The 25051-nt window shown below is 44.0% G+C and overlaps 2 protein-coding genes and 1 long non-coding RNA gene across 6 annotated transcripts; 2 read left to right on the forward strand and 1 right to left on the reverse strand.

Annotated features, from left to right (window-relative positions):
* Positions 1 to 1432: 1432 nt before the first annotated feature.
* Positions 1433 to 3811, forward strand: LOC128619215 (uncharacterized). The gene is made up of 3 exons (XR_008387902.1): positions 1433 to 1815; positions 2969 to 3013; positions 3683 to 3811. It is a non-coding gene; the product is annotated as an uncharacterized LOC128619215 (long non-coding RNA).
* Positions 2701 to 14225, reverse strand: prep (prolyl endopeptidase). 3 transcript variants are annotated; one of them, XM_053642413.1, is made up of 15 exons: positions 13267 to 14225; positions 11406 to 11480; positions 11132 to 11265; positions 10366 to 10496; positions 9977 to 10186; positions 9757 to 9878; positions 9571 to 9676; positions 8020 to 8211; positions 7712 to 7909; positions 7492 to 7595; positions 7269 to 7405; positions 7055 to 7149; positions 5898 to 6029; positions 4208 to 4364; positions 2701 to 3964 (listed from the first exon to the last, which is right to left on the reverse strand). In XM_053642413.1, the coding sequence occupies exons 1-15, from the start codon at positions 13327 to 13329 to the stop codon at positions 3670 to 3672; spliced, it is 2151 nt and encodes a 716-aa protein (XP_053498388.1). In that variant the 5' UTR covers positions 13330 to 14225; the 3' UTR covers positions 2701 to 3669. The 3 variants fall into 3 exon arrangements, with proteins under 3 accessions (XP_053498388.1, XP_053498371.1, XP_053498381.1); XM_053642396.1 differs by having other exon boundaries at positions 11406 to 11534; XM_053642406.1 differs by lacking the exon at positions 13267 to 14225 and having other exon boundaries at positions 11406 to 12898.
* On the forward strand, positions 10111 to 20400 carry xkr5a (XK related 5a). 2 transcript variants are annotated; one of them, XM_053642531.1, is made up of 8 exons: positions 10111 to 10233; positions 14422 to 14851; positions 15810 to 15993; positions 16089 to 16261; positions 16373 to 16585; positions 16844 to 17013; positions 18283 to 18394; positions 19230 to 20400. In XM_053642531.1, exons 2-8 carry the CDS (start codon positions 14731 to 14733, stop codon positions 19991 to 19993), a joined length of 1737 nt encoding a protein of 578 aa, XP_053498506.1. In that variant the 5' UTR covers positions 10111 to 10233; positions 14422 to 14730; the 3' UTR covers positions 19994 to 20400. The 2 variants fall into 2 exon arrangements, with proteins under 2 accessions (XP_053498506.1, XP_053498505.1); XM_053642530.1 differs by lacking the exons at positions 10111 to 10233; positions 14422 to 14851 and having other exon boundaries at positions 15568 to 15993.
* Positions 20401 to 25051: the final 4651 nt, after the last annotated feature.

A 25051-nucleotide genomic window follows, 5' to 3' on the forward strand; every position in this document is an offset into this window, starting at 1 on the left:
TATTTCAGGTCACATCGATTCCTCTTCCTGAGCTGGTTTCATGCCAAACTCTTAATGAAGGTCTTCAAATGTCAGACTCACCTGAACGATAGTGAACAGCCATGATATGATGTGTGTATATCCTCATAGGATATCAAAAAACCCTCAGAAGAGATCCCACAGAGAGTCGTGTAGACCAAGGGCTTTGGAAGCGTCCTTGTATTTACAATCCGCTGAACGGCGCGACGTGCGGCCTTCTCGCGTAATCGGGCGAGGCGGGTCAGAGGCAACGGCGCTTTTCGTTTATCAAGGAATTTTCCAGCTATTAATATTTAATCGCGGCCGTGAAACAGAAGAGGAGCGCGTGAGAATGGCAGGCAGGGGACGAGCAAATGTGTCTTAGGAGAGCTGGACCTCGTGGTGTTAGGTGTTCATGTAACGCAGCACCACATGACGCTCGCAACACTCGATGGCCACTTTAATAGGAACACCTGTACAGTATGGGGAGAAAGAGGTAGATGGAGCCAGTTTTTAGAGATCAAAGGGAAGACAGGAAGGCTGCTGTAACTCAAGTAAGCGCTCTTTACAACCACGTTGAGCAGGAAATCATCTCAGAACACGCGACGCATCCAACCTTAAATGTGGATGAGCTACAACAGCAGAAGACCACATCAGGTTCCCCTCCTGGCATCCAAGAACAGGAATCTGAGGCTACAGTAGGCACCGGAATGGGACATTCGAAGCCTGGGAGTTCTTCTGGATTTATAAATAACAGAATAAACGGCGTGAGAGCTACACTGTGACGTAATACAGAGTTAGAAAAACGACATTGTTACCGTGGTAGCTCATAGCCGACGCTAATATGCTGCATTCGCGCGAACCTGCGGGAAGTCAGGGCTCAGAATTGCATCACTTTCGTCCTGTGTGCCTTCAAGCTACAAAGTCAGGGGGAAACATGGACGCCTTCACGTCCGTCCTTTCTTAGTAAAAATCGAGCTAGCTAATGTCTGTGATGTGAGTGTTATATATTCTCATCACATGTACAGTCAGTGTTCCATCAGTGTTATAGATTTAACAAGTTAATACGTCTGTATTCTGATAAGTTAAGAAGTGCTGCTGTGTGTGCTGTTGATGCTGTGAGCGGCCATGTTGATTTGACGTCACTTGCTGAACTCGGAGTTAAGGAGTCGAGAAATTCTGAATTTTATTTTGATAATAAAAGCAGAAGAACAAGAGCTAAATGTTCTTTTGTTGTTGTTCTTCTTCTTCTTTGTTATCAGAGTTTCAAATTTAGTTCTAATTATCTACAGTTTTTTTCACGATAACTATTGGTATTTACTTATAAGTGTATTGTATTTATTTTTATAAACGAAATAAGTATTTATTTATCAATTCTATTAAAGTCGCTATATTGAACACTCTGAATGTAAACAGCTGGGGGGGGGGTAATTAGTGGATTAATTAACTAAACCAGACATGTAAATGAATGAAGTCATTTCTCTCATCGCCTCATGTAAGGAATGTAAAGAGTACAATAAATAATCAGGTTTTTTTTTTTTTTATACATCAGTTGTTTACTACTGATCAGTAAACATCACTGAAGGGGGGAAAAACATCATTTTTAGCTTTAACAATGAATTTAAGCGTTTATGTTTACTAATGTGCTGTCAGAAGTATTTTTCAAAGGAGAAAATAAAATGTTCTTAAGATTTAAACCCTGATATTCTTCAGAGAGAAAAAGTTTTCTCTGATTGGATGTTGTATTGTGTTGCAGTGAGGCGACGTGCTGCCACCGTGTGGTCAGAGACGGAAACTGCACTCGAACTCTTTCTGAAGGTTTTAGTCGACTTTTTGTTTTTAAACTAATCTCTTTATTTATAATCAGGTTTTTCATGAATGTATATCGTTACTAGCATTCTATTAGTTTTATCGACGTTATTAAATATATATCTATATATATATATATACATATATCTCCTCGGGATGTCCTCCACAAGATACGATTTCTATTCCTAAGTCAACGATTTGATATTGACGATATCACGGATGATGCGATGACACGATACGATACGATTTAATATCCTCCGTCCGATGTGCGTTCAGAATTTTGGGTACGTGTCTGAACTACTGAACAACGACTGATGGTAATGTAGAGTCTACGCAAATTATTTACATTTAAATAAAGTTGTTTGTCTTTTTTATTTATATATGATTTACATTCGCCGCCTCGACACATTTCAGTCAGCCGTCAGAATTTTACACTTGACAGCGACATCAGTATGAACAGTTTCTCTCATTTTTTCGCTCCCAAGACTGGAGGCATAAACAATTGTCGAAGCACACCAGACAATGGAAACAGAGCAAGTTTAATGAAATTTAATACGAGTGTTTGGCCTTGTACAATTATTATTATTATTATTATTATTATTATTACTATTATTATTATTAGTAGTAGTAGTAGTAAAGAACTTGTTAAATAAACTGTTTAGTGTGTAAACGTTTGGATTGACAGATTCCACTCGCGTAACAAAAAAGCTGTCATATAATTATCGCACTTTTATTCAAGCACTTCTTCATTGCTAACGAGTGAGAAATGAAGTGAAATAAAAGAACGTTATACGCGATATAATTCAACACACAGTGTGTTTGTGGAGTCTGAGAAAATACGTATTTACGTTCATGTAGTGTACGATCCGGGAAAGACAGTCGTTCCAAACATCATCCTGTTTATTACACCAGTTCTTTATTTCATGTTTCGTGGACATTTATTCCCTTGAAAAGGTAAAAACAATCTGCATAAGTTTGGAGGTAGAAGCAGCCAGTGAATATACATGTATATGACATTTTAATATACTCACTCACACACACACACACATATACACACACATACACACTCACTCACTCGTATACTGTGCGGTTAATCATTTAAAGAATTACTGATTTGTATTGAACCTGCTAATAAATAAAGAGTCTGTACAAAATGTTCCAGAGGCCATGAGCATCGAGGGAACGTCCCGGAAAACAGGAGTGAAATGTGAGTGATGTAAAGCATTAACACGCTGAGAGTGAGTGTGAGAGAGTGTGTGAGAGAGTGAGTGAGTGAGTGAGTGAGTGAGAGAAAGAGAGTGAGGACAATTAAGGCTTATCGAGGAGTGAAATGTTACAGGGTGTGGAGAGAAGGAGTAAAAAGGAAAGGATGGAGGAAGAGAGAGAAAGAGAGAGAAAGAGAGAAACAGGGAGAGGAACGGAGGAAAAGGCAGATAGGCAAAGAACAGGAGGAAGAAAGGGAGAGCGAAAGAAAGATGGAAAGAGAGGGAAGGTGGAGAGGACAAAGAAAAGACAGGAGGAAGAAAGAATAAGAAAATGGAGAGGGAGGAAGATAGAGAAGAAGGGATTGATAGGGAAAGAGCACAGGAGGAAGGGATGATGGAGAGAGGAAAAGACAGCAGGAAAGAGAATGAACGGGAGGGAAGGAGGGAGAGCAAGAAGGAGGGAAGAAGAAGAAAAGGGGAGGGGTGAAGGTAAAGAGAAGAAGGGACTGAAAGGAAAAGGGAGGGGGAAATGAGGGGAGGAAGAGGAAGGAGAAAAGGAGAGAGTATGGGATGGAGGGACAGAGAGAGAGAGAGCTAGCCAGTGAATTAGCAGCTGTGTGTGTGTGTGTGTGTGTGTGTGTGTGTGTGTGTGTGTGTTTTAATCGATCCAGTGGAGGTCCAGGCTGCGGGCGATGAAGGCGTACGTATCTGCCACTTCCTGGATCACCTTGCTGGTGGGTTTTCCCGCCCCGTGGCCCGACTTCGTGTCCACGTAGATGAAGAGAGGGTTTGATTGGCCGGGCCAGCGACCAATCATGTGCTGCAGGGTGGCGATGTACTTCAGAGAGTGCAGAGGAACCACACGGTCATCATGGTCACCGGTCAACAGCAGCACAGCTGGGTATTGCACGCCGTCGCCCTCGGGGATCCGGATGTTGTGCAGAGGAGAATACCTGAGAGAGAGAGCGAGAGAGAGAGCGAGAGAGAGAGAGAGAGAGAGAGAGAGAGAGAGAGAGAGAGAGAGAGATGGTAAGAGGTCTGCTTTCTTTATATGGTCAAAGCTTCCTGGTGGGGGACACTTTCCATTGTGTAAAAATCCAGCTGACACATTTAGCAGCCGGCAGTCGACTGAGTGTGTGTGTGTGTGTGTGTGTGTGTGTGTGTGTGTGTGTGTGTGTGCGCGCGCGCGCACTCACTTGATAAGCCAGTCAAACTGCTCCTTAATTTCAGAACAGCCGAAGTCGGTGGTCCAGGCGTGGCCGATGGTGAACTTATGGAACTTGAGCATGTCCATCACACCAACTTGAGCTACTGCACATCCGAACAGGTCAGGCCTCTGATTCACACACGCCCCTTCACACACACACACACACACACACACACACACACACACACACGACAGAACTGCAATGTTTTGTTTGTAAACCTGAACATAGTGGGAATTTACAGTTACATCACGCTATGATCAAACTCAAGTTATGTACAGTGCATCCGGAAAGTATTCACAGCCTTCGCCATGACACTCAAAATTGAGCTCAGGTGCGTCCTGTTTCCACTGATCATCCTTGAGATGTTTCTACAACTTGACTGGAGTCCACCTGTGGTAAATTCAGTTGATTGGACATGATTTGGAAAGGCACACACCTGTCTATATAAGGTCCCACAGTTAACACTGCATGTCAGAGCACAAACCAAGCCATGGAGTCCAAGGAATTGTCTGTAGACCTCCGAGACAGGATTGCATCGAGGCACAGATCTGGGGAAGGGTACAGAAACATTTCTGCAGCATTGAAGGTCCCAATGAGCACAGTGGCCTCCATCATCCGTAAATGGAAGACGTCTGGAACCACCAGGACTCTTCCTAGAGCTGGCCGCCCGGCCAAACTGAGCGATCGGGGGAGAAGGGCCTTAGACAGGGAGGTGACCAAAAACCCGATGATCACTCTGACAGAGCTCCAGCGTGTCTCTGTGGAGAGAGGAGAACCTTCCAGAAGAACAACCATCTCTGCAGAACTCCATCAATCAGGCCTGAATGGTAGAGTGACCAGACGGAAGGCACTCCTCAGTAAAAGGCACATGACAGCCCGCCTGGAGTTTGCCAAAAGGCACCTGAATGACTCTCAGACTAAAGTTTGAACAAAAATTGAACTCTTTGGCCTGAATGGCAAGCGTCATGTCTGGAGGCACCAGTCATCACCTGGCCAATACCATCCCTACAGTGAAGCATGGTGGTGGCAGCGTCATGCTGTGGGGATGTTTTTCAGCGGCAGGAACTGGGAGACTAGTCAGGATCAATGGAAAGATGAACGCAGCAATGTACGGAGACATCCTTGATGAAAAACTGCTCCAGAGCGCTCTGGACCTCAGACTGGGGAGAAGGTTCATCTTCTAACAGGACAACGACCCTAAGCACACAGCCAAGATAACGAAGGCTGTGCACCGACGCTCACCATCCAACCTGATGGAGCTTGAGAGGTCCTGCAAAGAAGAATGGGAGAAACTGCCCAAAAATAGGTGTGCCAAGCTTGTAGCGTCATTCTCAAAAAGACTTGAGGCTGTAATTGGTGCCAAAGGTGCTTCGACAAAGTATTGAGCAAAGGCTGTGAATACTTATGTACATGTGCTTATTTTGTTTTTTATTTTTAATAAATTTGCAAAGATTTCAAACAAACTTCTTTCACGTTGTCATTATGGGGTATTGTTTGTAGATTTTGAGGAAAATAATGAATTTAATCCATTTTAGAATAAGACTGTAACATAACAAAATGTGGAAAAGTGAAGCGCTGTGAATACTTTCCGGATGCACTGTACACACGCATATATACATGTATGTATGTGTGTATATATATATATACATATATGTGCGTGCATGTGTGTGTGTCATACCCACTAGCAGGCCTCCGTTGGAGCCTCCATTGATGGTGAGTTTGTTTGCAGAGGTGTAGCCCTCCTTTATCAGATACTCTGCTGCACACTGAAAATCAGTGAAACAGTTCTGCTTGTTCTCCAACATCCCCGCTAGAGAGAGAGAGAGAAAACGGTAGAAAGTAAGCATGAGCGTCAGTAGAGATCTCAATTTAATACTACAATTTATGCAACGAATACCTATTGCAAAGAAATAGATACGACACTTTTCTTTTCAATCCAACTATCCATCCATCTAACCTTTTACTTCACCCATCGACCCTAGTCCATCCATCATTCATCAATCCATCCATCCTACTATCCATTATTCCAACCAACCATATATCCATCCATCAATCCATCCACATATCCAGATCCATCCATCAATCCAACTATCCATCCAATCATTCATCCACTAAACCCATCCATCAGTCCATCCATTCATTCATCCACTAAACCCATCCATCAATCCAACTATCCATCCATTCATCCACTAAACCCATCAATCCATCCATTCATTCATCCACTAAACCCATCCATCAATCCAACTATCCATCCATTCATCCACTAAACCCATCCATCAATCCATCCATTCATTCATCCACTAAACCCATCCATCAATCCATCCATTCATTCATCCACTAAACCCATCCATCAATCCAACTATACATCCATTCATCCACTAAACCCATCCATTCATTCATCCACTAAACCCATCCATCAATCCAAATCCACCCATAAATCAAATAACCCACTGCTCCATCCATCTCTCCATCATGCAATTCATCCATCCTACTATCCATGATTCCAACCATCCATCTGTCAGTCCAACTATCCATCCATCCACCTACCTAACCAATACATCCAGATCCACCCATCAACCAAACGGTCCATCCGTCCATCCATTTCTCAATCATCCATTAATCCCATCACACAATCCAACTATCCATCCATCTACCTAATCAACTATCCAGATCCTTCCATCCGTCCACCCATTTCTCCATTAATCCATTCCTGAGATCTACTCGTTATCCATCCAAGAACCCCTGTGCTCAAAAAATAAATAAATAAAAATATTCAAGTGCCTAGTTTCGGTCTCACACACACATTCTGATCACCTTTCACACTCCATTATGTACCTTTGTGCCACGTTTCCCCGTACTCCCCTCCTCCTCTGATGTTGGCCACGGCTAAAACTCCTCCCAAATGCCTCACAAAGATGAGCCTGGAAACACTGCAGCCGAAAACACACACTTGGTCACGCAACATCAAAGCCTCATTACCGTAGTGGTTAACGAACGCTCATACTGTACTGGGGTTTGAGTGTGTGTGTGAGAGAGAGAGAACAGTTACCTGTAGCTGGGTGTGATGGAGATGTTGAATCCTCCATAGCCGTAGAGGAAGGCTGGGTGTGAGCTGTCCAGCTGGAGGCCCTTCTTGTGCACGATGAACATGGGGATCTGTGTGCCGTCTGTACTGGGGTAGAACACCTGCACAACAAGACTTCCTAATAAGGCATTGTGCTTATGCTGCTTGTGTGTGTGTGTGTGTATATATATATGTGTCTAAGTGGTACCTGTGTGGTCTGGTACTCTGTAGGATCGAAGCCCTTCACTTGGACCTCCCTGAAGATGTGCGGTTGTAGAGGAGTTTTGGTGAGGTCGCAGTGGTAGATGATGGCTGCGAGGAAAAAGCATAGGACGAACAAAAAGTGTCACTAAATTACCAAATAGACGGATAAAAAGTAAAAAAAAAAAAAACGGATAAAAAGTAAGCTCCCTGCTGTCTGCACCTACCTGGAGAGAGGAAAGAGGTGAAGTAGTAGAAGATCTCGGAATCCTTCTTTCGGCCAGTGAAGCCCACGATGGAGCCCACCTCCAGTGGGAAGGTCTTCAGCTCCTCCCCCGACGCCAGCTGGTGCATCTTCAGCACGCTCTTCACGTCGTGGAGGTAACACACACACAAGAAGCTGGAGTACGTGCACGTAGCAAAAACTGAGGGGTAAAGAGATTAAAACACGTCTCAAATACGTAGCTAGCCAGAAAGCTAAGCACTCTGGACTGAATTTTGTTTAAGCTAAGGACTGAGAATTTATTTCTCTCACCGAGGACGTCTTTATCGTGCTGCGGGATGAGCTCCTTCCACTGACCGGGGGCCGGCCGGGCGAAGTCCACGTTGATGAGACGGTAGCGCGGAGCGTCCAGGTTCGTTTTGAAAGTAAACACGGTGCCCTCATTCGTCACGTACTCGTACTCGGCGTCAAAGTTGTCGATAAGCTTCACCCACGGCAACAACCCTGTCGTGACACAGACTGGTGACGAGTCACGCCACAAAATCGGGACCTTTCCCTGCAAAGCCTGCACTTGACCAATCACTGATGTTCAGTGTGGCAAGCTCCACCCCCAACAGTTTCGAATCCACAGATACTGTACATACTCGCTCTGGAGTAGGATCTTAAAAAAAAAAATTAAAAAAAAAAAAAAAAAATTAAAAAAAAAAAAAAAAGGATTCTGGAAATGTTACCCAAAACCTAACCGGAACTAAAGTTCCTGAAGTCCCATAATGGTTCCTAAAGTTCCTGTGTTCCTGAAAGTCTTCATTGGAGACACCTGATGTTCCTAAGATGCTAAAACGTTCATCAACACAGCTAAAGTTCCTGAAAAGGGACCTATATGAGTTCCTAAAATATTTTTTTTTAAATTTCAAGTTACTCATTTCCAAAAAGGTTCCTCAGATCAAAACTCGCCCAAAAATCCCTCAGAGAAACAGTTCAAGTGGAAACACACCTAGGGTTCATGAGTTCCTGAAAAGAGTCCTCAAGTGAAAACATGCTTAACATTCCAGAGTGCCTAAAAGGACCCGCCCATCTCAACGAGACCGTTCCTGAACAGTGTCCGATTGTGAAACATTATCGCTGAATCGGCAACAAACCGAAAAACCCTGAGACTCTTACAAGGGTTTCAGTGAAAATGTGCCGAGAAGGTTCCTCAAGTGGAAACACATCTAAGATTCCTGAGTTAAAGGTTCCTCTAATTAAAACAGTCCTGTTAAAAGGTTCCTCTACTTAAAAACATCTAAGAGTTCCTGAAAAGGCACCTATGAGTTCCTAAAAACTTCCCCAAACTTAAAAAAAGTTTTTCTAATTTCTAAAAAGGTTTGCTCAGATCAAAACTAGAAATCAAACCAGATCGAACCACGAAACTCACCACAGTCAACTCACACCTAGGGTTCCTGAAAAGGTTCCTCATATGAAAACAATTCTAAACAATTCTTTAAGTAAAAAAAATTAATAAAATGAATAAAAATCTCCACAAAATCATGTGTTCCTGAAAAGGTTTCGCAAGGAAGCTGCACCTAAAATATCCAATTTCCCAAAAATATTACATTCATGAAAGTTCCTAAAAAACGTTCCCAAAAGGTTTAAGATGAAATGAGCCTAAAGATCCTAAGAAAATATTGCTCAAATGATGACACGCCTGGTAAAAAGCGTCTCAGAGTCTCTGAAAAACGCTTTCTTAAGTGGACTGCAGCTAAAGTTCCAGGATTTCTATGGAAATTTTTTAAAAAGCACCCAGAGCTCAGGGCACTGCTATGGAGAAGGGCGTAGGAGGTGAGGAACGAGGGTGAGGTGGTGATTGATGAACGAGAGGATCACCTGTGATGCCGTCTGTGACGGTGTTGAGGTCGCAGTACCACAGCCTGTTCACCGGGTCACAGCCTTCTCTGATGGACAGCAACACGTAGCGGCCATCGTCAGACACCTAGAAAACACACACACACACGTTTATGTATGTAGTAACGTGTGTATGACCTGTATAAAGACACAGTGTGCGTGCGTTACCTCAGCTCCACTCATCCACTTGGGCTGGTCAGGGAACTCGGCACACAAAACGTCCTGGGACTGCGGAGTCCCCAACACGTGATAGTACAGCTTCTGATTCAGGTTCGTGGACGTCTCCGTCCCTGAGACAGAAACAGTATTGAACACAGTAAAGCGACGAATAATCCTGGGTTGTTTTTTTTTAACCAAAACTCTAAAGTTACTAAGTGAGTGTGTGTACCATCGCTCTTTCCCTCCTGCTCTGGATACGAGTTGTAAAAGAGGCCTTTTCCGTCGTGAGTCCAGGCCATGCAGCTGAACTTGACCCTCTCGAGCCGGTCCTCCAGAGCCACGGCTCCGTCGACACGCAGGAACCGGAACTCCACCCAGTCGGAACCGCTCGCGCTCACACCGTACGCCAGGTGCTCGCCGTCCTCCGAGAACGCGTAACCTGGCACAGGAACGACGGAAGAGAAGTGACGACACAAAGCACACACGGTAAAATAAAAATAAAATACACACACACACACACACACACACACACATACATACATACATACACATATATATATATATACACATATATGTGTTTTTCTGGGTATCGATGTACACGTATATATGCGCACTCACCTTGTAACGCCACAGTTCCATCGTCTGAGAACGTATTGGGATCGAGGAACACCCTGGGTTCCGTCTCGAGGTTCTCCTGCACGTAGAGAACGTTTTGGTTCTGTAAGCCCGTATTAAAGAAGTGAAAATACCTAACAGGGAAGAAAAGAGCTTCAGTCAGAGAGGAACGTCCTTTAACATACACATGTTGCAGCAGCACTTTATAGAACTATATATATATATATATATATATATATATATATATATATATATATATATATATATATATATATCTCTATATATGCATAGTTATGAGAAGTAAATGAACTGATAAAAAGATGCATTATTTAAAAAGTACATATTGTACATGAAGTAAAAAAAAAAGTAAAAATAATAATCCTCATGTTGGTGAAATTACAATTAATCAGTTGTAATTAATCAAATTACTTCATCAAAGTTAATTGTTTATAATTTATAACAAAAACCCACAAAACTATAAATAACTGCTTCTGCTTGAGTGAAAGCAGTAAATTATCCTTTGTTTTTGTTTATAAAAAGTGAGAGGTAATTGATTTTAAAAAAAAAAAAAAAAAAAAAAGCAGTAACACAAATGACCAAAGACAAACAAACGAGTCAATCGATGAGTCTGAAATACGAGGAGCACTTCAGTAAAAGATGAAGTCGAAGTACACAATACTGAATAATGAACTAATAAACCTTCTTAATGACCAAACTGCTCGTTAATATAGTTTCATCGTTTCCATAACATCTACTGCCCCAGCCTCACCTGTTACCCCGTTTGAAGGGGCAGCTGTATTTCGGGTAATCATAGAGCTCGGTCATGCGCGCTTTAAAAGCCTCTCTGATTGGACAGTCCTCCAGGAAGGGCAACGTCAGCTGGTTCTGCGCGTTCACAAACGCCTGAGAGGGAGAGAGTGGTGTATAAATTCAGCCGTGCTGATACGATCGGGTTTAAACGCAGGCCTCTGCCTCTCGAGCGGCCTGGGGGGGAAACGCGGTTATGGGAGTCAAAAGGTGAAGGAAGCGGCGGGGGGATTTACCTGCGTTTTCTCGCTGTCCGGATCCTCCAGCCAGCTGTACGGGTCAGGAACCTTCTGTCCATGGTAATCGTCCACCTGAGAACACACCGGCACATCCACTGAAAACCCTTTCACACTACATCCTGCTTTCTGGAACGCAAATAAATAGGGATTTATGGGAAATTTACCCATGATCCCGTATCAGTGACACAAACGACCCACGCCAAACAAACGAGTCAGAAGTAACACAAACGACCCACGCCAGACAAACGAGTCAGAAGTAAGACAAACGACCCACGCCAGACAAACGAGTCAGAAGTAACACAACGACCCACGCCAAACAAACGAGTCAGAAGTAAGACAAACGACCCACGCCAGACAAACGAGTCAGAAGTAACACAAACGACCCACGCCAGACAAACGAGTCAGAAGTAACACAAACGACCCACGCCAGACAAACAAGTCAGAAGTAACACAAACGACCCACGCCAGACAAACAAGTCAGAAGTAACACAAACGACCCACGCCAGACAAACGAGTCAGAAGTAACACAAACGACCCACGCCAGACAAACGAGTCAGAAGTAACACAAACGACCCACGCCAGACAAACGAGTCAGAAGTAACACAAACGACCCACGCCAGACAAATAAGTCAGAAGTAACACAAACGAGTCAGAAGTAACACAAACGACCCACTCCAGACAAACGAGTCAGAAGTAACACAAATGAGTCAGAAGTAACACAAACAACCCACGCCAGACAAACGAGTCAGAAGTAACACAAACGACCCACGCCAGACAAACGAGTCAGAAGTAACACAAACGACCCACGCCAGACAAACGAGTCAGAAGTAACACAAACGACCCACGCCAGACAAACGAGTCAGAAGTAACACAAACGACAAACGAGTCAGAAGTAACAAATGACCCATGCCAAACAAACGAGTCAGAAGTAACACAAACGAGTCAGAAATACACAAACGAGTCAGAAATAACACAAACGAGTCAGAAATAACACAAACGACAAACGAGTCAGAAGTAACAAATGACCCATGCCAAACAAACGAGTCAGAAGTAACACAAACGAGTCAGAAATAACACAAACGAGTCAGAAGTAACACAAACGAGTCAGAAATAACACAAAAGAGTCAGAAAAAACCCAAAGAGTATGAAATGAAATGAAAGGGTCTTTACGGGAAAATCTAAAGGCAACCGATTTAAAATATTTTTCTAAACAGATTTCCGAATTTGTGTATATTTTTATGGAGAGTTTTACTTTTGATTAACGCTACACTTTATAAAATGTGTGATCATTCTTAAAGATTTAAAGTGAGCGGTGGAATCAGTTGCTCTCTGTAGATTTTGATGTGTCAAATGTAGAATAAATTATTTAACATTTTTATCTTTTATACTCAAAATAAAAATCCTGTACTTCATATTTATTTATTTAAAAAATATATATACACATTTGATTATTTTTTTCCACTTGCTATTTCGTTTATTTCATTGACATTCTGACACACCTGTAATGGTGCATTTTATTTTCCTTTTGTTTCTTATTTCTATTGTTAGACTTCAGTTACATAGATACAATAGAAATGCTAGCAGTTAGCATAGTGAAGAGATTTTAGTCAGCTAGCAACTATTAAACCAAGCAAACATTATCATTAGCGTCTTTCATCTTTTCCTGATTATTATTACTATGATTATTTAAATAAAATACTATTAACACGTCGTTGTTTAGGTTTCAGCATCCAGTCATTCATTCACAGTGAGTTCAGCTAATGCTAGCTAACTAGCTAACAGAATCCATTCATTCTGTTAGCATGGCTAAGCTAGCTAACGATTAGCACTAATAAAAAAAAAATCCGTCTAGGCTTACCACAGCTTCATCGCGATATGCGTTTGGGTACTGAATTTGCATTTTAATGTTATTTTTATTCATATTAGTATAAAATAAAAATAAGGCCGTCGGTAAAAAGGTTTGTACTAAAACGGAATAGATATTTAAATTGAATTAGCCGAAAGCTAACACTTCGCCGTAGACTTTTTGCTAATGAAATCTCAGCGGCGCGGGTTCAATCCCATTCAACTCAAAATGGCTTCTCGTTCAACATGTAGTGCACTACATAGGGCGTAAATAGCCTTTAATTCATACACCTTTGTAAGTGCACCTATATAGGGAGTATAGAGGGATTTAGGATTCAGCCCCAGAGTTTGCTTCTGATTAGAGGAATCGACAAAAAAAAGACGTGATAAACAGCACTTGATGGAGCAGCGCAGATTTTAATATCGCCACCTGCTGTTCATAAAGAGACACTGAACGGTTTTTTGTCAAAATAAATAAATAAAAAAGTAAAGAATATTTAAAAGAATTTAACGCTGTAATGTTTTTACACACAGATTTGACTGTTTAATTGATTTGTTTCTCTCTTCTATTCTTTCTCTTTTTCCTTTCTCCATCTTTCTGTTTTATACTCATCTATCTGTATCATCCTCCGTCTTTCTGATTTTCTCACGTTATCCCTCTTATTTTTTCTATTGTATTTCTTTCTTTCCTTCGTTCTGTCATTCTTTAATCTTTTTAACGTATCTCTCTTTCTGCTTGCGCTCAATATTGCCATTTTCTTTTTTGTTTGCTTACTTTTTATTTACGTTTCTCGCACTTCATTTTAATTGCCCTTCTCGGGTTGTCTCAAGGCATTTCTTTCTCTTTTGTCCCCTGTCTTTTTCTCCTTCGCTCCTTTTTTTTCTCTTCTTGCGCTCTCTCATTTTTCTCTTGTTCTTTTAATCCTTTCCCTTCTTTTTGCTTTTTCCCCCACCTCAATTTATCTCACCATCCGGGTACCTCCGGGATGCTCATTTCAACATACTACCGTTTGGGACACATTAATAATAATAATAATAATAATAATAATAATAATAATAATAATAAGCGGAGATAAACAATATTCCGGACCGGAAGTCATTTTTCCGAACGGGGTTTTCTGGGCCACGTGATACTTTTGTCCTGAGATCATGTTCTGTGTTTTTGCAGGTCATTTGTTCAAGGGAGAAACTCGGCGCGTGCACCTTTAACTCAACCTGGAATTACAGTGTACCGCGTGCTGAGCCTTTAAACTCCACCCCCATGACGTCACGTGTATTTGGCAGGACAAGAAAGAGGTAGGAAGGAGTGAGGGAGTGACGGAGTGAGGCGGTAAACGGGGTGTCTGTCCGTGATGGAGGCTGTACAGAGGATGACGGTGACAGCGACGGCGGCGTGGCGGAGGATCCGCTGCTCTCGCGCATCCGCGTGAAACCCAGTGTCAGTCAGAGAGAGAGCGCGCGCGTGAGAGGCGTGAACATGGCCGCGGTGCTGTGCGGTGGTGGTGGAGGAGGAGGAGGAGGAGGATGCGGGAGCGCGTGCTTGCAGGTGCTCCTGTTCGGCTCGACCGCGCTCGTGATCCTGGCGGAGAGAACCGCGCGTGAGTGACCCCGCAACACCCCCTTATCACACATAACTCCACAGTATCTGTGCTGCACGTGAGGTTCAGGTGTCGTTACAAGCATCACCTGTGCGCGAGATCAGATCAGATCAGCATCATCACAGACACCTTTATCTTTTTCTCCCCCCTCCCCCCTCCCTAAATGTACATACACTGTATATTATACCTTGCATCACAGTGCATTATGGGTATTCTGCACGTGCAGTGGTTATGAAAACGAGGTCGGGCAGCACCCCCCCTCCCCCCAATTAAAATATGACGCAATAACGGCGGAAATCGCGACCATTCCTGATAGCCCAGTTTAAACTGAATGGGTTTAAAATGACGCCGGAAGTTGCCGGAAGTTGCCGGGGATGTGGGTTAAATCTTCCATCCAGGAAATGTTCGATATTGAATAAAGAAATGTGTTATAAGGTTTAATAAAAGCGTGCGGATTAATCCGCTTCGGAAAGCACGTGAACATGTTCCTGAGTGTAAATGTAAAGGAAGTGTAACTGATCCAGATCTCACACACACACACACACACACACACACACACACACACACACACACACACAGACCAGAAGCTCACCTGTACAGGTAGATCAACTACATGCCGGGCATTGCACCAAGTGTCAGCTTCAACCAGGGTGTGCGCGCGTGTGTGTGTGCGTGTGCGTGTGTGTGTGTGTGTGTGCATGTGTGCGTGTGTTCGTTCTGCACTATCGATTAGTACTGGCCCAAGAGAATGAAGTAAAATGTTAATTCATCCAAAAAATGTAATTTATTTAATGTTCAGGTTCATTAATGTTACTGTTCTGTCTCTCTCTCTGTCTCTCTTTCTGTCTCTCTCTCTCTCTTTCTGTCTCTCTCTCTGTCTCTCCGTCTCTCTGTCTGTCTCTCCGTCTCTCTGTCTGTCTCTCCGTCTGTCTCTCCGTCTGTCTCTCTCTCTCCTCAGTGATCTGCTGCTTTGCCTTCTACCTGTGGAAGGAGCAGTTGTTGTGGGCGGGGCTGACCTTTGCCCTGTTGTTGCCGGGGGCGATCGTGCAGGTGCTGAGCTTTATGTGGTACCGGGCAGATGGAGAGCAGCGAACATGTCACCTGCTCATCATACACACACTCCACCTGGGCATCTTCAAAAGGTGTGTGTGTTCAGGCTGTGGGACTGCAGTGTGTGTGATAATGTTTTGTGTGTGTGTGTGTGTGTGTGTGTAATAATATGTGTGTGTGTGTGCAGGTTGTGGGACTGCAGCGTGTGTGTGTGGCGTGCTCAGTCTCAGGCTCAGCAGGTGATGCAGCAGGTGGACGTGGCGGCGTTGCGTTTGCTCGACGTTCTGCTCCTCACCCTTCCTCAGGCGCTCACACACACGTACGTCCTCACGGCAGCCGAGTTCAGCCTCACGTCACCAGGTCAGTCTGCTGTTACGACACGGACGTTACCGTAATCCTCCCAATATAAACCACCTCACTTGTTGTGTGTATAAATGCCTGTTTAATTATGTGTGTGTGTGTTGTGGTCAGTTGCGCTGTGTAGCGGTGTGTGTGTGCTGTCCCTGTCCTGGGCGTTGGTGTTGTACAGTCGGGCGTGTTGTCTGGCGCGGCCCGGTCACCTGCTCATGCTCCCCGCTGCCCTGCTGTGCCAGCTGTTGTGGAGGGCGGGGCTACTGAGCGCACGCTTCGCCAGCCTCGCCCTCTTCGCCCGCTCCTTCGGATGCTGGGTCATCGGCGTCGTGGGTGAGTGTAACATACACACACACACACACATGTATATACACATATATATCACGTCCCTCTGAACAAGCCGTTACTATAGAAACGGTAATGCAGTAGATCGAGCGCGTTAACATAACTCACCACCTTCTGACCAATCAGAATTGAGAATTTAACAGCAATGTGGAATCAGGATATAAAAGTAGAACAGATTCTACAGCGTATCCGCCTTGTTGTATATTATTTTTGCGTAAGTAGTTTTTTCCCGCTCTCTGCTTGCAGGTTGCCATTGGCTGATCGCAGCGTTGTGGTTGGTCTCTCAGCAGACCGATATCTGCGTGGGACAGTGCGCTTGGCGTGGGTTCAACCTCGTGCTGGGGGGCGTGCACGTCTTCCTGTTCCTGAACGTGAAGGACGGACCGTCTCGGTACCGCATGGCCGGCTTTTACACGGTAACTGCGGCATCGCACGAGGGCGAGTTTATTAAGGCTCTTCCAAAGCTCATTGTTCTAACTGTTCCAGAGCAGGGGTATTTATAACGCAGGGGTATTTATAACGCAGGGGTATTTATAACGCAGTAACCCTGAGAAACCTGGGGGAAGTCAAATCCACACCGAGCGCGTGAGGAGACGTCACGGAGATACCGGGTTTCATCCACGAGTCTAAAATGCGACGAATCTGTCGTGAAATCTCGTCTTCTGTCCTTAAGCATTAAGCATGAGCTGCTTTTTTTGTGTTCCCAGGGTCCTATGTTCCCCCAGTTCAATGTTCTGTTAACACGCTTTAAGTAAACTTTTAAAGGATTTAAAAAAAAAAAAAAACAAACCCATGACTAGATAGCTAATTTAACTAGCTAAATTTTAAAACGTAACTAGCTAGCTTATTTAACAAAATATGTAACAAAACGTAATGAGTTACGTAATATTTAACAATATCAGTTTCCAAAACGTGACTAGCTTTAATGAGCGGATTTAAAAAAAAACAAACAAAAAAAAACTTACCTAGCTGGCTAATTTAACAAATTAAATTTATAAAATATAACTAGCTAGCTAATTGAACAAACTAAATTACGAAACATAACTAGCTAGCTAATTAAATGAGCTGATTTAAAAAAAAACAGAACACTTAACTAGTTGGCTAATTTAACAAGCTAATTTTACAAAATATAACTAGCTAGCTAATTAAATGAGCTGATTTTTTTTTTTTCTAAAAACAACCACTTAACTAGCTGGCTAATTTAACAAATTAAATGACAAAATCTAGCTAGCTAATTTAACAGGCTAGTTTACAAAGATCTGCGTAAGTAAATGACAAATTACGGATTACTTCATGTTTATTATTATTTTATGTTTTATCCTGAAATTAGTCCAACAAAAGACAACATCTTACTAGAGATTTGTGATTTGGACCAAACGAGAACCGCGGCTTCATTTTTACTTACACCACAGCAACTCGCCTTTTAAAATTTTGTGTAAAGAAAAACCGCGTTATCGTTTTTACCCGTGTACAGTTGCGTTTAAAGACGTGTACAGTTGCGTTTTTATCCGTGTATAGTTACGTTTTTACCCGTGTACAGTTGCGTTTAAAGACGTGTACAGTTGCGTTTTTATCCGTGTATAGTTACGTTTTTATCCGTGTATAGTTGCGTTTAAAGACGTGGGACGTTCGCGATACGAATTAGTTTCTCACCAGCGTTCACTCCTTTGTCCGTGTCGTCACAGGTGATGCTACTGGAGAATGCCACGCTCGTCCTGGCTGCCTCCGACATCCTCACCGAGGCATCATGGGAGAGCCTGACTGTCCCCACTGCTGTCCTGTGTAGTTTCCTGCTGGGTCAGTGGACGAGCGTGTCCTTCCTCTCGGTTCTTTCAGTCTCTGTTCAGCCGCATTATTAACTACACTTTTCAGAGGTCGAGCAGCATGTCTACCATAAACGATCTGGGCACCATAACTTTTGAGCACACGGCACATGTGATATTTGTGTATTCGCTTCATTTCGTCATCTAACCTTAGGTTGGTTCCTGAACTAGCCACTGCAGTCTTCTGTAGCTGAACATAACTAGCGAAAGTTAGCCTGTAGTTGCGAGCCTTGATTGTTAGCCAGTAAGCTTGCTAATGTACGTAAGCTGTAAAATTGTGTCACGTTAGCTACTTAATTTTAACTAAAGAATAACTTCTGGCAGTTCCAAACACTGTTAGCTAAATAACGCTGAAGCAACTAATCCAGCTAAGGATAAGTAACAGACGGTGATTAGCCTTAGTGATTAGCAAGGAAGCTACATTAGCTGAGAGGATGTGTTAACATTAACTAGCTGATTTCAGCCCCAGAGCAACTTCTGGTAATCCATAAAGACGGAAATGACTGTTAGCTAGCTAAGGGACAAGGAACGATGCTAAGTAAAGTGAAGTAGCAAGGCAGATACTTAACTACAACAGCAATTATGACCATTAGCTACTTAAGAGATAAGCAACAAAGCTAACTAACAATAAGTAGCAGATTAGCCTTAGTGGCTAGCAAGGTAGCTACGTTTGCTGAGAAACAATGTTAGCTTGATAAAGTAGACATGCTAGCTAAGGATAAAAAAAAAGTTAGCTTTTGGATGTATATCAGAAATCTTTGTCTGTTCTCTCAGAAAACTCTCTTTTTCTCTCTCTCTCTCTCTCTCAGGTCTGACGTTTCTGCTGGTATACTATCGTTTCCTGCACCCGAAGTCCACAGAGATCTCCCACACTCTGCATCACGGAGCTCAGGCGGGCAGCGCGTGTCTTGATCAGGGTGACTCGTCTTTCTCCCTGGCTGACAAGAGCCTCACTCTTCCCTCTCTCCGTCCTCCGATCTCCTCCTCCCATCCCTCCTTCTCGCTGCTGGAGCACCCGGGGAGCTGCGGGGCGAAGGCGGGCGCCGAGTGCCGCCACCACCACTGGCTCCTCGTGCGTCTGGCGCTGAAAACCGGAGACCCGAGCAAGATCGAGCGGGCGTTCGGCGGCGGAGGAGCGACGGGCATCGTGAGCGAAGAGCAGGAAGACGACACGGGAGAGAAAGGAGGAAGAGGAGGAGACGGGTTGGACGTCAAGGACGAAGACGACACGCTGGCGCCGCTGTCCGACTGCAAGGACGAGTTCGAGAGCGTGAGCGAGGCGAGGGAAGACGAGGCCGACGACGAGGCGGATGGGGACGCGAGTGCGGAAATGGACAGCGTGGACTCGGAGTGGAAGCGCAGCTCACCCGAGGGGAAGTCCGTGTTCGGAGACAGCCCCGAACCCGATTACTGCCCCACCGAGTCCAGCTCCACGCTGTACTTCAGCGCCGACCCACAATCCCCAAGCAGCGCCAGCGACCCCCGTCCGGAAGTTTCCGGACATCACCTGACAGGCCCACGCCGGCACCTCATCCTCTCCGCACGAGGCCTAGAGGACGACACGGGTTTCTGACCAGGTTCAAACGTGGACCGAGCCGAGTTTGTTTAAACGAATCACACAGGAAACGCACTCGGTCGGACTCCGTGTCAACCAGACTTCACTGTGTAGCTGAAGCGTGAGGGCGGCCATCTCGGATGGCCGGAATCTTCTTTTTAACTCCGTTTAAGCTCCGCCCCTCAAACTTTGTCCGCTTATGTCATTTGGAGTTGCGCTGGTGTTGCTGGAAAAGATTTCAGTGAGACTTTGGATTACTTGTTAGCTACATTAGCTGTGCAGCTTCCTTGCAAAACTAAGGATACATGTCTTAGCTGATTGACCGGGATATATCCGTTTATATATTCGCACAAAAAACAGCCGCAAATCAGACGTCTTCTCTTCTCAGTGATGGCGGGGCGGGGGGGGGGGGCGGAATTGCATTTTCCTTCACTCGGCACCGATCAAATCATTTGCATAAAGATAAACTCCGCCCACCTCCTTTCGCCAACGACCTCTCAGCCTCCTGCTGCTGTAAATCACCAGCTTTCTTTAATAACAAACGGCTCCGGGCTGATTTGTCGCTTTCGCGTTTCAGACCTAGCGAGCGAAAGCTGTACGGCGAAGTGATGTAAAATTAGTCGTACGCATCGTTTGATCTTTAGCCTAATCGCCTCGGCGGTTTTTACAATCAGCGATATATATATATATATATATATATATTTATATACACACACAGTAGTCAGGGCCGACGCTTTGCCGTTCAGACCTCGTTATAACTAATAGATAAGAAACAAAAGCCAGTACTCTTTATAAACACAGCGTCAATGTTTATAGATGAAATGAAATGAAATATCATGTTACATACTCGCGTTTCAGTGTTCGTTAAGTAGTCTAGGAAATTCCAATAACAAACCGGTATCTGCGTAATCGCTGTGATATTCTGGGTCCGGTTACGCCGTACCAGTCCCGTAGCTGTGTTTTATTAAGTGCAAGCGCGTAAAGTAAATCGTTTGGGAAGTAAAATCCAGTCGTAGATCAGACAGTTGAAATGACACGTCCAGGAACGAACCTAAAAGCCGTTCTGACGCACCGTGTAGTGGAACGGAGCCGATCGCAGAGCTATTTCCGGTTCGGTCTACGGCGTCGCTGATGCTGTTTTTATCCCCCGTTTAAAAAAACAAAACAAAAAGCACCTGTATAGAAATAAACGCTCTCTAGAGATCAGCGCTCCTGGGGGGGGGGGTGGGGGTGGGGGGGGATTAACATGAACAGAAATTACCGTCGAAATGTTTTAGAGATGTTAGAAAGAATATTTTCTTTTTCGTTCACAAGATTTCCTTGTTTCTCGCGTGCGTCCTGTGTAAAGCCGTGTGAACTAGACGGCGTACTCTAACCTTTGACCTGTTATGTAGCGCGTCTCCGCGCAGGTCTGTTTGTACTCTGTGACCCATGAAATCTCCGTGGTTCAATCCGGATTTGACGAAGGTCGGTCGTTATTACAGGGCTATAGTCACCGCTTGCTGTAAACAGGTGGTATTTGTGTATTCACTACAGGTACAGTCCAGGTACGGTCGAGTAAAAGCAGTGCTCAGGTTTAGAATGTAAATATCAAACTTGCAAAAAAACAAAAACCCTGACAAGGCCATTGATGAGCATTACGTAACTCCTTGTTGGCAGCGGTTCATTTTGGGGAATTCTGACCAGATTACTCAGTTTAAAAGCTTTTCTCAGAGCGGATTGTATAAGTTATGGAGTCATTCAGGGAACTCTCATTGGACCGTTCGATTTGGGTGATTAATCAGGGAAGTCTGGACCGTGGAAGTGAATTCTTTCAGGTAACCCCGAACGGACCGTACGTATTACGCAGGATCTCTGATTCTCTGATGGCTGTCGGCGTGCGCTCCTATCCCAACGTGTGCACAGCTGATTTTTCACCCACTCTTCCCGGCAGCTTTGCTCCAGGTTCTTCAGGTTGTTTGGGTTGGGTGTCGTTTTGTTGACTGATTTTCAAAGCGTCCCGCAGGTCCTCGACGGGATCCAGATCTGGACTTTTGACTCGGCTCCTGGAGAGCGAGCGTTCACACGCTTTTGTTGTGGCTTTGACCTTGAGTCTGGGACGTGGTGTCCTGCTGAAAGCTCGACGCCTGTCCCAAACGTTAGCTTCTTTTAAGCAGAGCGATGACGGTTCCGTTGTAATATCCCTCTGTACTTTCCGTTCGCGCTTAATTTTGACCAGGAGCGTCTCCGGAGCACGATGCCGCCGCCACCATGTTTCACTGTAGTGTAAATCGAGGTATGGCCTGCGATAGCTTTATGCTACACGCACAGCGCTTCGAAACTTATCTCGAGACAAATATCTCGACCAGTCACGTCTTCAGCAACGGTTTCTTCCTAGCCACGCCTCCCATACAGTCCTCAAGTACACAGAGCTCTTGTAAATGGTTTTCTGATGCACCTTCACTCCACTCTCAGCTCTGTCGGGTTTTTCCAGAATAGTCTCGTCTGGGTAGTGCTTGCGTGGTGGTGTGTGACGCAGCCTTATCTTTAACTTCCTCAGAAGACTCCAGTCTTCATTTTCACTTCTGTCCTTCAGACCGACCGGCTCTTCAAGAACGGTTCAACTGAGGTGGGGTTGTTTTGTTTTTTTTACTCAGAAAATGGCAGCCATTTTAAATATTTCAGAACTGAAGGCCAATTATAAGTCGTTTGTGTCCTCGTTAAGGCAATAGGTGCGTCCCAGTCGAAGGGCAGCTGCCTTTAAGGCCGCATCCCGTGATGGCAGCTGTGTTCGGGACAGCCTTCCTAATCGTCACATATCATCACATTTACTGTGATGTTTTTGTTTACAATAATAATAAAAAAAACACACACTGACAGGAAGAATATGCGATATTTATATCATTTGCATTCCGAATAACCGTTCTGAATAGTATACTATAATCGCGTATATACGATCCGAATTGATCTCTTGGTAAAGATTGCGTTATTTCCTGTTGGAAAATTTTTCTTCTTCTTCGGTATAAAGACAACAGGAAGTGCTCTCTGTTTGCTTTCGTCTCCCGTTCCTAGCACAGGCTCCTTTCCCAAGTGTACATGTTGCGTATTGTATATATTCATAGCTCGATCGCAGTATTTTTAGAGTAGAGTTGCGGCCATATTAGTTTCATTTATTGCTAATAAAACACTATTGTAGCTGGCGATGGCCGTGCATGGCTAAACAATAGAATAGATGTAGCATGGTGGGAGGTCGGATAGTGTACGTTTTGCAGCTATTCCGAGACTTCGATCGGTCAGCGGAAGTTACGCGTTCGGTTAGAGATGTCTGATTGGACCATCTAAGTTCGGAGAGCTCAGATTGGACTGTAAGAGTGATATTTCCAGTTAGGGAACACTGTTTTGTCTGTGTAAATTACCAAGTCCTTCAGGGAACACTGATTGGGCCGGATTGGATCGGACGTAAGGCGTACGGTAAATCCGGCAGCTCTGATTGGACCCTGGAAACGTTATGCAATAAACTTTGACAAATGTACAGCATACGGACTTTGTTGTTTTCCGCGCTGATGTATTTTGCCACTGTAACTTGTACAACCCCTCACCACTGTTACTGTTCGACTCGCTGTGAAACTGTTTTCCTGTCCTCTGTCGCAGTGCTGCACAGAGCTGTACAGGCTACTTCGAACTCGCAAGAGGTATTTCGCTGCTGGTTTTAACACGCCCTTGTCGACTTTTCCCTTGTTTTTTAATTTTAATTCTTTTATTTTATTTATTTTTTTTTTTTTTACAAACGTGCGTAAAGCAGCAGTCAGCACGAACGCGAAGAAAATCTTCCTAGCAGAAAAGGAGCTAGCTTCTCCTAGCGGTTCGTTTCGCTTCGCGTGACATTCACACGTCGTATTGGAACGACCCGGAAGGGAAGCGCTTGCTCGCTAGCTATACCTCAGCCATTCCGCTGAGTTTTTGCGGAGTTTTAGCGCTTGCTAGCAACCTAGCCGATTAGCTGCTAGCTAGTTAAAATGTGAACCAGTCGAATTCGGTCTCTAATTTAAATAGTAATCCTTTAAATAGTGAGAATATCAGCTAAGGGTTGTTTTAAAAAAAAAATTTTCTACTTAGCATCACTCACTAGCCTATAGTACAACAACAATGCTAAAGCTACGCAGCAGAAGAAGAGATTGTTTTACTTCGGGTTTGTTTATTTATTTATTTATTTATTTATTTATTTATTTATTCGGCTACAAGTTTAAAAGAAATACAGTTTGTCCATTCACGCAAGGGTGTGTTAAAAACAGTGGTTGATTGATGTTTACAAGGACTACATGATGCAGGAATGTACATATCTAATGTGTGTGTGTGTGTGTGTGTGTGTGTGTGTGATGATCCTGTGCATGGTGTGACACTGACCAGACACTGTTGCTTCATTTATTTATTCTCTGACTGAGATATTTAGGAAAGAAAAATGTTCCATGAGTAAATAATGATCAATAATTAAGAGCACGCAGTGAGCGACGAATCCTAACAATTGGCTCAAGTGGTTCTTTGGACCAATCCAAAGGCGTGTGCGCGTGTGTGTGTGTGTGTGTGTGTGTGTGTGTGTGTGTGTGTTTTGTTTGTTTTTTTATGTTCCGCACTCTCAACCTTAGTTCCTAGCCGCAATTAGTTCCCATTGACTGTTTGATGCACGTGAGCCCGGTTTCATTTTATCCTGTCATATACGACCTCTCGGTAAACGTGTATATAGCGACATTGTGAAACAAATAAAGCTTGGAAGGAAGGAGATCGCCGGTGCATCTTTCGAGCGAACCTAGCTCGTACATTTAGCTTTCTTTGCTAACGCAACATGAGTAGCTGGTACGAATCCGAGCACGTGACATGTCAATCAAACTTAAATACATTTTAAACAGAATGGTGCGCATAGACTGGGGTGCAGGCGATTAGTACTATTCCTCACTGGAACAGTAAATAAATGAACAGGCCACGCCCACAAGAGCCAAACTACAGTACAGTGTAAGCGGAGTCATCGCACGCAAACCTTTAGTAAATCAAGGCCTCAGCATTTCAAGGTTAAAACTCCATTTATTGTTCACGGGATCATTG

Source organism: Ictalurus furcatus, chromosome 2 (assembly GCF_023375685.1).
Source record: "Ictalurus furcatus strain D&B chromosome 2, Billie_1.0, whole genome shotgun sequence".
NCBI classification, from domain to species: Eukaryota; Metazoa; Chordata; class Actinopteri; order Siluriformes; family Ictaluridae; genus Ictalurus; species Ictalurus furcatus.

Coding starts and splice junctions, on each gene's coding strand:
- prep (XM_053642396.1), bottom strand. CDS start 13,329: ATGAATAAAAATAACATTAAAATGCAAATTCAGTACCCAAACGCATAT. Junction 8,212..9,570: donor CGTCACAGACGGCATCACAG/GTGATCCTCTCG, acceptor GTGTCACGACAG/GGTTGTTGCCGTGGGTGAAG. Junction 7,150..7,268: donor TCCATCACACCCAGCTACAG/GTAACTGTTCTC, acceptor TTTCGGCTGCAG/TGTTTCCAGGCTCATCTTTG.
- xkr5a (XM_053642530.1), top strand. CDS start 15,659: ATGTTACTGTTCTGTCTCTCTCTCTGTCTCTCTTTCTGTCTCTCTCTC. Junction 17,014..18,282: donor GCATGGCCGGCTTTTACACG/GTAACTGCGGCA, acceptor GTGTCGTCACAG/GTGATGCTACTGGAGAATGC. Junction 18,395..19,229: donor CCTGTGTAGTTTCCTGCTGG/GTCAGTGGACGA, acceptor TCTCTCTCTCAG/GTCTGACGTTTCTGCTGGTA.